Here is a 15,832-nt window from a genome sequence, read left to right on the forward strand (position 1 = left end):
ATTTCTCTTGTGTACACAAGTAGTCTCCCACATTAGAACGTAAGCTCCTTGAGAGCAAAGGCAGTTTTTGCTTTTTTCTTTGTATCCCTAGAATCTGGCACAGTACCTAGCACACAGTAAGTGCTTAATAGATGTTTTCATTGACTGATGAGTTGAGACCTTATTTCTGTGGCATAAAAGCTGTGTGACCAAGGACAAATTTCTTTATCTGTCAGTGAGCTTTTAAGGTTACAGTTAAATTGCTGATGTGCACTGGTGAATGAAGTTTTTACAGTAGGAGTTTATTACACAGATGAAGTCACAGATGAAGTCTGTGCCCCCCTCTTTGCAATAAAACAAGGTTCAAGTTTCAAAGAGGCAATATGGAGGGAAAAACAACGATCTACAAATGGGGAAATTAACAAACTGTTCCATTTACATAATTACAAATCAAAGTCAATTTACCAATATTATTTCTCACATGTTACAGCTCTCCCCACTTTCATTGTTACATTAGGGACTTCCCCTAATGAAATTTGGTATATGCCACATTCAGCTAACTGATTCTTGAGAGAAAATTACAAGTGTAATCACTGTTGATACTTCAGAATAAATACCAATATATGAGATCTAAATTAAAAAATGAATCAGAGTTAAAAAACAATTTTTAGAAATTTTATCTGTAGTTTTGTCTCCATCCAAGTAATGAGATCAATATATGTTTGGACTGTGATTTGAGACTGAATGTTTCCTTCATGAGTGTGTCTATTCAGTGATGTACACCAGGAATGGTGGTATTAATAGCTTTCCCATTGGGAAACAGTATTAATCAGATAGATGGTTCAGAGTTGCTTAATATATGTTTTTATTCTTAGCCTAACAGTAGTCTTTGGTGAGCTAGGAAAATCATGGCATTTTTCAGACTCTGGGATGTTTGAGCATACTAAAAGATGAAAAACTGATTATGTCTGTTCTAGATTATATCTTCAATCTACTACAGCAGAAGCATCTGCTCCCGATACAACTCTTTGTTCTTTGATGTTAGAAGCCACAAAGACAAGGTCTTCATTATCTTCTTAGGGTTTTCCTTACAATGTATTAGCTACTCTCTAGACTTTGGAAATATGGTGGGATGTGAGTGATAAGGCACAATATCTATTCTACTCACTTTTTCCCAAAAGAAATCTTGTCCTATGGGGGGGAGGAGGGAGAGGGAATGGCAAAGTTGAAAAGAAGCACCACAAGTTCTTTTGATAACTGATGCAAGGATTTTTGGTGACTGGAGAGAATAGTTCCACTACAAAACTTTTGCTCTATCACAAGAAAGTAGCATTTTTCTGGTTTTAAAAGTCCCTCTTCCTCCTTAGTTTCTGTGTCTGACTAAGATTTCCACTGGGTATGCAGAAACAAGTCCCCAGATGGTTGTTTTTTCTATTGTATAACCTTTGAAATTATACTCCAGTCCATTTTTGTTGCCTACCTCTCATTCCTTTTAAATGTTTGGGTTTGGGAACCAGCGTCACCAAGAAATTTGACCATTTGAAACAAAGTGGGAATAGGGTAGGGAGGGGAACAGTACAGGATAGATAGAAAAATAAACCACTTAAAATTACTGTGTATAAAGCTAGTTCTATAGAAGCTGGAATAGCCAAAGGACAAGTTACCCAAAGGGAAAAAAACAACAAAGAACAGAAATATCATGAAAATAAATGATTCTAGCTTATTGTCCAGTATTTGAAGCTTTTGGAGGTTCATTAATTCTTGTTAAAAAAATAATGCTACAGAAAAAGGCACAAAATTTGTGCTAGTAACTGAGACACAAATAACTGGATGCATGGAAATCACGAATTAGGGTAGATACAATTAGGAAATGGAGATCTACTCTGCATCTGAGGTAACAGAATCAAAATGGCAATTTTCACTGTTTCCAATCCCCAACATGTTAGAATCTGTACCATACTTACGATGAGACCTTGGAGAAAGGGGGCTAAGGGAGGTATTTGTTAGAACGAACAGGGAATTGCTACTGGAATTTCACTGGATCAGGGGAGCTCTCATGAAATAAATAATAGCTAGTCTAAAATAGTCCTCAGTAACTGATTGAGAGCCTGGGTTTTGCTCCTATATGACATGTAAACAAGAAAGGATTCCATGAATCCAAAAATCAAGCATCAATTTAAGCATATGATTTGGTCAGCTGAATTTATATATATTCTTCTAATCCCCTTGTAGGCAAACTTCCGCAACACAGATTCAGCTTACATCTTTGTCTCCTTTGATTGGCAGCCTCTGTTAATCTCGAGACTTCCAGGCTTACTCACAACTGGCAAGGAATATGACAGATTTTCAGCTGTAGCAACCCACAGACACCCTTCTTATGTGTATCCCAGGGAACCCCTATTTTCTCTTTGGATATTTTCCTACACATTGGATATGACAGTTTTGGAACACACTTGTGAAGGATTCTATCTTTGTGCTCATTGTTTCCCAACTGCCATGGGGCTTTTGAGCCATACCAAAAAACTAGAGGCCACTCTGAGGGAGTGGGCAGGATTTTACAGCTTCTCAAACACAAAAATAAAGGGTTTTGTAGTCCAAGGCTCATGGAGCTTTATTTGGAGTTGACCCTCAAGTTTTTCACTTTCCACCCCAAATTGGGAAGTGAAGGAAAAGATGAACAGAGCTTAGCAATCAAATGGATACAATACTTTCCCCATTCCCCTCCAAATTGTCTTCTTCTCCCATGTTTCCTATTTATATGTAATAATTGTACTTTCTATACTCCCTTCTACCCCTCAATCCCAGACCATCCATAATATTCCACTGGCTACATTATGTGGGGAGGAAATGAGCTCAGTGTTCCAATCTACTGTGGTTCAGTTTCTTAGGATAAACTATTATGTACAACTCAAAGTCGACCAGGGCTAGGATACAGTGAGCTAGAAAGGGGGGAGAAGGGAGTGGGATAGCTATGACATCTTAGAACGAATTACCTTCAATAACATTGTTTTTGCTCACCTTTGTGTTAAACCCTTCAGCATTCTGGGTAATTCTGTAGAGCTGTGGAAACCTGAGCATGCTCTCCTGAGTACAAATCCGCTCAAAGATTCCCAGAGTGAAGGGTGGCAATGCAGTGAAAATCTATACAGAAAGAACAATGATCCATTAAAATGTCCTGTTTGTTTTGCACACTTTCAAAGTGTTTCAGGTTTACAGAACGATGACTTAATTTTCCTGTCAAGCCCCAACGTGAGAATCCCCGTGATTCATAACTCTCTAAGCACCTCCAGCACAAAGGAAGGGAATCAAAGGATAATTTCTTAATCTTATTGTTCCTTCATTGGCCTAAAAACGAATAAATTGAGCCTCTTATAATTACAGGATACATAATAATGATTAGCTAACAAGTCCAGATAGATTAGCATCCATTTTCCTCTTCAGTACAAGCTGAAGACAGTGCAACACACCCCAGTCAATGTTATGGAACTGCATCCAGTTCCAAAGGAACTCAAGTTATGAGGGTGTTTTTCTGAAGCTTGCTAAGGCAAAATTTACAACTCTAATCATAAATTCCAGTCCAGGAAATTCTGAACCTTAAATGTCAGGAAAATAAATTAGGTTTATTCAAAACAAGCAAAAACCTAAATAGGCTGCTTGAAAATTATTAGGATGTAAACATTTACATTTTAGTCACAATCGTCTTCCTTCATGTTATCTGGTATAAAGACACCGTAATCTTTATTGGTTAAACACCCTATCCATGTGTGTTTGCTTTTATTATTCAGTCACTACTGTCCTTCCTCCCTCCATTCCCACATCAATATAGATGCCCTGACCCTCAACTAACGTACACAGTGAAGTGAGAGACAAGCAAATGATTTCTAGGAAGTCTCTAGCCCATACAAGTTAGATGGAGATTGAGTATTTGTGCCAGGGAAAGAAAACATTTTTTTTAGTAAAAACCCAACAGTTTAAAGCAAATAGAGATGAGGTGACTAAGATTAATAAAAACCTCAGCCTCATCATACTTAAGTCCTGGTTCCTATCCAGGGAACTGTTTCTCTAGTCTGTCTTTCAGGTACTCAGCCCAGAGTGATTTAGTTAGGAGCTTCCTGTAGCTTCAGCATAATGAGCTTCATAGTACTCCTGGATACCTTCCCTATGTCCTAGTGAGAGTTGAAAGGTCTAGGCAGGGAGCAAGAAACTCTCAAGCCTAATAGAGAAGACCCCTGAGAAGCTATATCCTCGATAGTAATCATTATCCAAAGGAGAAATAGTTTATACAGTCTGTCTATAAAGACTGTGTCCAAAACACAAAAAAGCTATTGAGTGGCAGCATGACATAGTGTATAGAGTATTGGCACAGGAGTCAGAAAGCCCTAGGTATAAAGACCATCTCTAACATTTATTAGTCTGTGACCAAAGTAAGTCATTTAAGCTTTTGGAGACTGAATGGCGTCCTCTGTAAATAGGCAGATCATAGAATCATCTGGGTCAAATGACTTGAGATCTTCAAAGACAGCTTAATAATAATAAATGATACCTTTAGTACCTACTTTATAGGGCTATGAAGATTTAATGTTATATAGAGCATGCTATAAATCTCAGTGTTATATAAATGCCAGCCATTATATTTTAATAGCTATAAAATGTGAATTTAAGTGCACTCTACAATCACAATTTTGGGTACCATTTTAAAATTTGTCATATGGGGAAATATTCAAAGAGGGCCAGATGGTTTGGGTTCAAATCTAAATTTGTGTAACAAACTAGTTACATGACCTCATGCAAATTCATGGCTCTAGACCCTGATTTCCTCATCTGCAAAATGGGAGGGTTAGAGCTAGTGATCTCCAATGTCCCTTACAGAAGGAAAGTCCTATGACTCTTACATCAAAGATGATAAACTTGGAGTACAGAGGGCAGTGCAGAGACAACCTGCTGAAATCAATGACGTTCAAATTTTGAGATGCTATAGAAACTTTGGATGGGTCAAAAGAAGGTTGTGGACCAACTCAATACATTTCTTAACTGGGTACACACTAAAAAGGTCACCTTAGTAGAATGGTAATCAGAATGGCACTATTTTCAATGACAAACCAGGGAGGGATGATATAAATAACTTATTTGCCCCAGGAACCTAATGGAGGGAAATGTTACAGTATAAACATTACTGCAGGACACTGGCCTGTAGATCACCTGAAGGTTCATAAGTAACTTCTCCGGCCATCTTGGAAAAGCCATTAGCTTAAATGCAAATGGGAGCTAATCTGATTTGTAATTATTGTTAAATTTATGCTTATAGTGTTTAACCTCCATTCTAGGCAGCATTTTAAAGTCCATTGAAGAATGTCCCTGAAGCCTTTTAAATTGTTTCCAAGTATCCTAATAAGGTGAAGGGAGGACAGTGTGAGAAGGAATGTGCTTGACTTCACATACTTTGACATGTTTGCAAGTGCTACATGTTGCTCTAATAAACATTTAAAAAAACAGCAAAGTGGGGTTTATTATGTTTGAAAACATACACCCATATGAACTATTCAAGGTTCTAGATTTAATCTTAAATCTCACCATGAATGGAGTCACTGGTTTGCTGTAAATTATTCAGTACCATCTTCTTGATATCCTTTTAGTTTCACTTCAAAAATGTCCTTATGTTGTATTTGATTTAATTATAACTACATATACATGTACATTTTATATATAACTACATATACATATACAATTTTTTAAAAAGTTGGAATGGGCCTCATTTTTTTAAAAAGTAATCCTGTTCATTTTAAGGATAAAGACTGAAGATAATTCACCACATTTTATATATTCTATCTTTCCCAATATAAGTTCATTTGAGAATATGGATTATTTCAAATCTGTCTTGGCATCCTGAACCCTTACCACATTTAATACAATGCTTGGTGAACAAGCAAACAGTGGTCCAAATAACTTGTGCAAGGTCACATACAGCTAATAAGTACACAAACTAGGCCCAGAATCCAAGTATGGTTTTTTTTCCCCATTCTATCATGCTATCTCTGCAAACAGTATGAAAATTATGTAAAATTCAAACAAAGAAGAATTAGCAGAGAATTATTAAATTGAAATATTTTTTCCTAAACTGTTACATCATTTTAAGCTAATCATAGCAATTTCATTCAATGCTTATGTATCATTCTGTCCTTAATATAAGAAGAGATTATTGATCCAGTAACATAAGGATATAGATTCTAAACCAATATCTGGCAGAGATCAAATTCACACTGATTCACTTCAGCTCATTTCCAAATCTCACTTGCTTCCAGTTGAACAAATCTGCACGTCAGTTGGTTAGGGGGTATAGTTGATTAGGATTCATGGAACACAGCACAGGTAACTGGTAGACACAGAGTTTAAACTTATAATGTCCACTGGACTTCACTGGCACAGTTGTCTAACCAACTATATTCACCAACTATAGATTCATATACATTATATAAGTATTGCTAACATTTTATCTAGTGGTATTTCTGTGTGTCCGAAGACACAGCCTTAGAAGACTGACTACACAGACGCATGCAGAAAACAAACTCCCAGAGTCCACAAAGCAACTTGGACAGAATTGTCAGTATAGGATGCCTCTGTGTCAATGATGCATCTGTAGAGACAATCATAGGATCTGAGGGTTGGAAAAGACCTTAAAAAGTCATCCAGTATCAACCCCTCATTTTATAGATGAGCAGTTGAATGAAGCCTAGAGAGGGAAAGTACCTTGTCTAAAATCCCATAGAGACAGCAAGTGGTACAACTAGGGGCTTGAAGCTTGAAGTTCTCTGGCTCACTGTTTTCACAATGGCATCCCACTGTCTGGTCAGTATTTTTGAAATACTACAGTACAAGCTAGATTTCCTTTAATAATTACTTCTCGTATTTACCACAAATCAAAACTGTTGCTTCTGAATTCAGAAACTGTACAATCATCAAATAACTTTAAAATCATTATAAAAGTGGAACATTTTAGATGATTAATTTAGCCTTGATAGGACCCAAAAACGTGAATTCATCTGTTAATCTAACTTAAGTAGGGAAACAGGCTTCTGCAAATCAGTGTGGGACAAAAAGAAAGACAATGATTATACATTTTACATGTATCCCCGTGTTTGTGAATTCAGAAACAATTTTTTGAAATGGAATATGTCTAGGTAAATTTCAGAAATTTTCATTTGGCCTAAAGAAATATTAAAATGTCACACAGCCAATTGTTAAAGAGGTTGCAATAGTATTTTATCAAGATATATGGAGTAATAATTTCATGGGGTGATTCCAGAATGATCTGCCATGATTGAAAACACATGTGTAGGGTTAGTGCTTCTGCAGGATGTGTCGTGGCCACAAAGGCCCTAAAGATGTATTTGTAGTGCATGATATGTATACAGATGATTGACTTAGATACACTTCCTAGATATAAACAACAATGGAATGTCACTGAAGTTCTGCAGGCTCTGTATGAAATGGAGATGGGGAATGCTTACCACATTGTACAAGCCGATGCACCAGCGTTCAAATAAAATCTGTCCAGAAAATCCATTAACGAAGGCAAACCAAAGCTGAAAGAGAAGAAAGTTGTATGAAGCTTTATATCAATATTGACCTAAATGTTTCCATACACTGAAAAGAAGTAGTATGGAATGTGGACCACCAGCTGGACACAGCTGCAAAGGAATAATTAGCCATAGGACCATAACAGTTGTTCTGTCATAAAATATATTTTTTCAAAGGATCATACTATCAATATTTTGAAGAAACTGTCTGAGGTACTCTAATATTTCACTGTATATTATGCTGAAAAACGACATAAAAGTAATACTCTAAATGATCACATTCAAATAAAAACCAATGAAGTATTAATTATTACAAACATTTATAGCATGCCCATAGGTTTATAATCTAAGGGAGAAGATAAAACCAAGACATTTACACTGTACTGTGTTTTCACCTTTCCTATGCAACCTCACATTTTTGTTTTTCTAAGCAATCTGTGTATGTGTCTGATGTACCTCACTGACTGTAAGCTCCTCACAGGTAGATTTCATGTCTTCCTCATCTCTGTATTCTACTCTGTCCCAAAGAGAGTGTCTCATATAAAACAAGAAGTTAAAATTAATTGAATGAATAGTGGGAACACAAAATAAAGAGCAGAACTAAAGAAAGTATCCAACTGACTAAGTAGTGAGGTTCAGACTAGAGAATCAAGCTCACTGCAGGGTCAGAACAACTGTAGCAAGCTTTGTGTAGATGAGACTTTAGGGTAGGCTTCAAAAGAAAGGCAGATTTTTGACAGGCAGGAAGAGAGGGCAAAGTATCTAGAAGATAATCTGATTAATAAGTGAAGAAATCTTGAAGACTATCAGGAAAACAAATACAATTACTCAGCATTTATTAAGTACCTACTGAGTATCAGGCACTTTGCTATAGCTAGCTAGACTCTTCCTACAAGTCCATGATATAGTAGTATGCAAACATCACTTTTAAGAATCTTATCACAAAAAAGGATAATTTTAAGAGTGTTTTTGTTTTTTATTTGATAAAGATTTCAGTTTACAACATATGAAAAAATAAAAGTATTAGAGTTTTTAGTCTTGTTACTATAGCATATGCCAAAACATTTAGGCATCTTGTTATAATGAATATTTCTCAAAAAAAAGTATTTTAAGTTTGCATATCTTTTCTCACTAAGCAAGATGTCACACTCCTTGAAGGAATGGGATTATCTATTCCGCAACTTTTGTGCTCCTCAATGTGCCTAACGTAGTACTAGTCACATAATCAGTGTGCCCGTTGAATCAAATTAAATGATTGAATGTTGGGTCACAGAATGATAGAATTCTAGATTTTCAAGAGCCCTCAGTGCCTTACCTGAAAAAGAATTCCTCCTATAACATAGATGGCAGAGGGTGATCTAGTCATCTAGGTTTGGTTTAAGGGTCTTCAAAGAGGGAGGAATCTATAACCATATGGGCAGCCCAGGCCATTTTTGGACAGTTCAAACTATAAGGAAGTTTTCCCTGATATTATATTCTAACTTTCCTCTGCAACTTTTACCCAGTGTTGTTAATTCTGCCCTGGTTCTGACTCTTACCAGGCTAATCTTTATAGATTAGCCTGGTACTTATCATGCCCTTTTACTACTCAAAGTTTATAATGGCTCCCAACTGCCTATTACATCAAATTTAATTCTTCTGCCTAGTGTTCAAAACCCTCTCTAAGCTGACCTCATCCAACCCAAAGCAACTTTATTTCCTCATTAATCTCCAACAAGTACCTTTACTGCCTGATAAAGCCAGTCCCATTTTCCTCACAAAAAATACCATGTGTCTGTTTCCATTCTCCCCCCCCCCCAGCCTGGAATCCTAGTCAAATATTAATTCCATTTCACATGGAATTTATTAAGTCAGGCCAAATTTCTACCTCATCTGTGAAGTTTTATTATCGCATTAATTAAAATATCTCAGACCTTCTATAAGAACAATAGCTTATACTAAAACACTTTTTGATGTTATTACTGGTTTATATTTGCTAATATTTCATGTTCATTTGTCTTGTAACCTAAGAAGATTACCATTTCTGTTAGTACAGTGACCATGAATATACAGTTCCTAATAGGGCTGAGGAGAGCTGGGCCAAACCTACTGACCAACTACATTTGGCACTTTCACAAACATTTATTAAATATCTACTGTTTGCTAAGAATACAAAGATGAAAATCTAAGAAAATTACACTCTGCTGGGGAGGGAGGATATGCTGTTTATACAAATAAGTATGTTACAGGGTAAACTGAAGAGAGAAAGAATACTAATAACTGGGAGGATTTAGAGAAGATTTGGTCACTGAAATGGATGTTGAAGGCAACATCTTCTGAGATGTGGAGATGAAGATAAACATTAGAGGAAGTGGTAGATGGTCTATGGCAGGGGTGGGGAACCTGTGGCCTTGGGCATCCTTTTGACTGAGTCCAAGCTGTACAAAACAAATCCTTTTATTAAGGGGATTTGTTCTGTGAAGTTTGGATTCATCAAAGGGCCGCACTTGAGGACCTAGCAGGTCACAGGTGACCTTGAGGCTGCAGGTTCCCCACCCCTGGCCTATGGTAACAAACAGAGGGTAGGACAGGAAATATCAAGTCTAGACTAGCAGTCTAGTTTTTCTAGATTACACAGTCTGTGAAGGGAATTAATATAAAACAAGATTGGAAAAGCGAGTAGGAACCAGGGCCTTAATCGCCAACATGAAGAGTTTGCATTTTATCCTTGAGATTACAGAAGATCACAAAAGCTTTTTGAGAAGAGGAGTCATATGGTCAGATTTGAGCCTCAGATATGGTGGGGGTGTAGAGTATGGATTAGAAAGGGGAGCTAAAAAGCAATGAGCCCAGAACTAAAAGAGGGATGTGAACCGGTATCTTCGGTCAGAGATCACTAGAACCACTTAACATCAGCTCATTTTACCCCGGGAGTAATCCAGGTCCAAAGCAAGGAAAAGCCTGGCCCAGACATGTGAGTAATGGAGCCAGGATTCAAATCTGGATCTTCTGGCTCTATGTCTTCATACCATACAGGATGAAGGACAGAGAAGGGAGAAGGGGAGAAGAGAGGAACTGAAGTGGTAGAGTAGAAGGACTAAGTTTATATCTCAGCTCTGTCACTTATTCCCTACTGGTGGCTTGTTTACCCTCACTGAGTCTTAACTGGCTCTCTATAAAACAAGATCTAGACTACTGGTAAATGACCTCTAAGATCCTTTCCAGTGCTAAGTCTCTGTTCTATGATCATTTTCTCACCACCAGATGCATTCCCTCCTCATCTTGTAGAATCCTTAGCTTTCTCCAAGGCTCAGTTCCAGGAAGGTCTCTAAAGGGAAGCTTTTCTTGGTAACTCCAGCTATCAGCATTCTCTTCCTCCTTCCATTTTCCTAGGGCATTTTGGCTTTGCCCCTATCCCATCACTACTCATCTTATATTTCCTTCTCCGCTATATTGCCTAGAAGAATGCAAGTTCCTTGAGGGCAGGAATTTCCATTTTTTGTAGGATTTCCCAGTGGCCAGCACATAATAGATACTCAATAAATGTTTCCTCAATGGAATGAATTGAGCTAATTACAATGATTGTAGAAATTTTATTACATAGATTTTTTGTAGTAGTGGTATTTACTTTCAAGGGTCTGTACCATGAAGGTAAATGGTTGTAGCGTAAATCCTTAGAACCTAAGTCATGTACATTTTTAAGTAATAGAGGCTCACATAGCATATACCATGTAAGACTACTTATTTGACATAACTGACATAACTTTGTAGAATGTAATTAGTGCCATAAGATTATATAATATATAATAAATAATGCCATAAGATTATCAAAGGAAGGCATTTTTAAGCAGCTAAAATGCGGACTGTGACAAAAGTTAAAACTTTGCCATCACGGAGATTTGAGACAAGAGCCTGCACTGGGATCAAGAAGAGAGTCCGATGGAGCAATGAAGGAGATGTGATCTGGGATCAGGTTTCAAGGAGTCAGAACTGAGCTAGCAAGGGTAGAAATGCCAGTTTCATTAATTTGCTTCAGTTAACCTTCTTTGGACTGTATGCACATTTTAAAAAATGCTTAAAATTGTAAAGCTTGCCTCATACTCCTGTCTTCCTCTAAATCCATTACATCTGGATAGCTTGGCTCATTTCCATTTTTTTCCCCATTTAATTAAATTTATTTTAAAAATAAAAGCCCTTATAATATGCAAGTAATGGGTTGTGATAGTTATATAAAGATTTTAAAAAACAAACTGCCTCTGCCCTCAGAGAGCTTATATTTACATAAGTAAATACAAAGTAATTTCAAAAGATCAAGAAGAACTTTGCGCCATTAATCAACAAGCACTTATTTTACTCTTGTTCAGTAGCGTCTGACCCTTTGTGACCCTGTGCATCATAATCTCTACGGGTTTTCTTGGCAAAGAACCACTGCCATTTTCTTTTCTTATGGAGTAAGGTAAACAAAGGTTAACTGACTTGCCCAGGGTCATAGGGCTAATTAGTGCCTGAGGCCAGATTTGAAACTCAGGTCTTTCTGACTCCAGGTCTAGTACTCTATCCATTACCGTAATAGCAAGTAAAATAGAATCAAATGAGGTAATGTATGTAAGGTGCTTTGCAAGCTATAAAGTGCTATATAAATGTTAGCACTTGTTATTACTAAGATGCAAATTAAATATGACCACTAAACACTATTCATGACACAATTAACAGAAAGACCCTATAAAATGGATATACCTATTTCCCAGCACTTCTGATAACCACTAATAACTCAGTACCAAATAAACGTGAATCATGTCAAATTTCTCCAACTCCTCACTCATGCTAGAATTGTTAATCAGCTGATCCATGAAGCCAATGCTTGTGAAATAATAACAATTCCTATAATTCTGTGGTCTCCAAACTTTTTGGATTACTCATCTCCTATGCAAAAATTTGGGAGGTATATATGCTCAATATGTATCTCTCTCTCTTTCTCTCTCTATATGTATGTATGTATATGTATGTACATATTCATCATATGTTTATATGTATATAAATTTATTTATAAATCATATAATGTCCTACTCTTTGATTAAACTTACACAGAATGAGAATTAGAAAGAAGACATAATATTGATAACAGAATCAATAAGAAGTTACCGAAGTTTGTGAGTAGGGGAGTGACACAGTTAAACACACGCTTGAGAAAAACCACTATTAGGGTTGAAGCCAAGATGGCAGAGTAGAAGCAGGTACCTGCTAGAGCTCCCCCCCAAACCCCTCAAAAAACCTGTAAAAATGACTCCATAAACAAATTCTAGAGCAGCAGAAGTCACAAAATGACAGACTGAAGCAAACTTCCAGCCCAAGACAATGTGGGAAGGTGACAGGAAGGGTATATCACACCCAGCTGGGAGTGGAGTACAGTTTGGTGTGCACCAGCACTGGGAGCTGGAGTGGGCCTTAGGGGACTGAATCACTGGCAGATGCAGTTTCTAGCCTTCTCAACCCACAAACACTAGACAGTTTCAAAGGTCAGTGGGAAGGGTCTCTTTTCTAGCTGGGAGAGGAGCTTGGTCTGACCCCGCCCCAGAGCTGCCCCAGGGAAATGGCAGCCACTGCAGAAGGCAAGGCTGCTTCTGGAGTCCCTCACTTAACAAAGAGCTCAAAAGTTGAGTAAATGGCTGAGAAAATGAGCAAAAGGGGGAAAAAGAAATAAACTACAGATTCTTACTTTTTCAGTGAAGAGGTATTTTCTTACATCATTGGTGACAAGGAAGATGAAAACATACAACCAGAAGAAGAAAACAGACCAAAGCCCATGTATTCAAAGCCTCCAAATGGTCTCAGGTCTTGGAGAAGCTCAAAAAAGATTTTGAAAATCAAATAAGTGGAGGAAAAATTGGGAAGGAAAATGAGAACGATGAAAGAAAATCATGAAAAATGAGTCAACAGCTTGCTAAAGGAAACCACTCAAAATACTGAAGAAAATAACACCTTTAAAATTAGTCTAACTCAAATGGCAAACAAGGTCTAAAAAGCCAATGAGGAGAAGAATGCCTTAAAAAGCAGAATAGGCCAAATGGAAAAAGAGGTCCAAAACTCACTGAAGAAAATAATTCTTTAAAAATTAAAATGGAGCAAATGGAAGCTAATGACTTTATGAGAAATCAAGAAATTATAAAACAAAGCCAAAAGAATGAAAAAATAGAAGATAATGTGAAGTATCTCACTGGGAAAACAGCTGACCTGGAAAATAGATCCAGGAGAGACAATTGAAAAATTATGAGACTACCTGAAAGCCACGATCAAAAAAACAGACTAGACATCACCTTTCAAGAAATTATTAAGGAAAATTGACCTGATAGCCTAGAACCAGAGGGGAAAATAGAAATGGAAAGAACTCCACCAATCAGCTCCTGAAAGAAATTCCAAAAGGAAAACTCCTAGAAATATTGTAGCCAAATTACAGAGTTCCTCAGAATTCAGAGTTCAGGGTCAAGGAGAAAATATAACAAGCAGCCAGAGAAACAATTCAAGTATTGTGGAAACACAATCAGGATAACACAAGATTTATCAGCTTCTACACTAAGGAATAGAAGGACTTGGAATATAATATTTCAGAGGGCAAAGGAGCTAGGATTAAAACCAAGAATCATCTACCCAGCAAAACTGAGTATACTTTAGGGCAACAAATGAAACTTCAATGAAATAGAGAACTTCCAAGCATTCTTATTGAAAAAACCAGAGCTGAATGGAAAATTTGACTTTCAAATACAAGAATCAAGAGAAGCATGAAAAGGTAAACAGGAAAAAAAACCATAAGGGACTTATTACATTCCTACATGGAAAAATGATATCTGTAACTCATGAAACCTTTCTCAATAATAGGATAGTTGGAGGGAATATATATGTGTGTATGTATATACATATACATACATATATATGTGCATGTATGTATGTGTATATGTGTATGGAGAAAGAGGGAGGGCAAAGAGGGAGCTGAATATGAAGGAATGATATCTAAAAAAGAAAATTAAGGGTTAAGAAGAACGTACTAGGAGAAAGAGAAAGGGAGAGGTAGAATGTGGTAAATTATCTCACATAAAAAAAGTCAAGAAAGAGCTTTTACAATGGAGGGGAAGAAAGGGAAAATGATAGGGAATAAGTGAGCCTTCCTTTCATTGGATTTGGCTTCAGGAAGGAAAAACATACATATTCAACTGGATATGGAAGTTTACCTTACCCAACAGGAAAGCAGGGAGGAAGGGGATAAGAGAGGTTGGATAATAGAAGGGACAGCAGACTAGGGGAAAGAATAATTGTAAGCAAACACTTTGATAGAGGTACAGGTCAAAGGAGAGAACAGAATAAATAAAGGGCAGGACAGGATAGAGGGAAATATAGTTAGATTTTCAGAACATGGCTGCTGTGGAAGTGTTTTGCATAACTACACATGTATAACCTATATTGAATTGTTTGCCTTCTCAATGAGGGGGGGAGGGAAGGGAGAGAATATGGAACTCAATTATCTAAAAGTTAATGTTAAAATTGTTTTTACATGCAACTAGGAAATAAGATATACAGGCAATGGGATACAGAAATCTATTTTGCTCTGCAGGAAAATAGAAAGGAAGGGGATGGGGCAGGCATAGAAGGGAGGGCAGATTGGAGGGAAGAGTAATCAGAATACATGCTGTCAAGGGGTGGGGTGAGGGGGGAGATGGGGAGAAAATCTGAAATTCAAAATTATGTGTAAGTGAATGTTGAAAACTGAAAATAAATTTAAAAATTAAATTAAAAAAAGAAAAATCATTTTGGTAGTTGTGTGAAAGATGAGAGAGGAAAGAGCACTAACACAGCAAGAACAATTAGGAGATAATTGCAATGGTCCTGACAAGAGGCGATAAGGGCCTGAACTAAGGTGGCAGAAGTGTGAGTGGAGAGAAGAGGGCAGATTTGTGAGATGTTGTGAAGGTAGAAACATGATTTGACAACCATTGAGATATGGGGTAAGGAAGAACAAGGAAGACATAAATTTGGAGGCTATCCCCAGTAGCCAATACCCCACCAAGCCACAAGAGGCAGTGGGTGGTATGGTGAACTGCTGAGTAATAATGGTTGAAGTGGGACAATTAGGTGGTGCAGCAAATAGATCATCAGGCCTGAAGTCAGGAAGATCTGAATACAAATGTGGTCTCAGACACTTACTAACTGTGTGACCCTGGGCAAATCACTTAACCTACATTTGTCTCAGTTCCTCATTGGTAAAAAGGCAACACACTAGAGAAGGAAATGGCAAACTGCTCTAGCATCTT

General features: G+C 37.2%; 1 protein-coding gene across 8 annotated transcripts in view; it reads right to left on the reverse strand.

Annotated features, from left to right (window-relative positions):
• ATP8A2 (ATPase phospholipid transporting 8A2) overlaps positions 1 to 15,832 on the reverse strand; it is a 761,757-nt gene that overhangs the window by 178,104 nt on the left and 567,821 nt on the right. For all 8 annotated transcript variants that reach the window (XM_072611751.1, XM_072611756.1, XM_072611754.1 and 5 more), the window contains 2 exons: positions 7,485 to 7,559; positions 2,998 to 3,120 (listed from right to left, as the gene is read on the reverse strand). In XM_072611751.1, the coding sequence (XP_072467852.1) occupies positions 2,998 to 3,120; positions 7,485 to 7,559 (198 nt within the window). The remainder of the gene's footprint in view (positions 1 to 2,997; positions 3,121 to 7,484; positions 7,560 to 15,832) is intronic.

This window comes from Notamacropus eugenii, chromosome 5 (assembly GCF_028372415.1).
Source record: "Notamacropus eugenii isolate mMacEug1 chromosome 5, mMacEug1.pri_v2, whole genome shotgun sequence".
Taxonomy (NCBI): Eukaryota; Metazoa; Chordata; class Mammalia; order Diprotodontia; family Macropodidae; genus Notamacropus; species Notamacropus eugenii.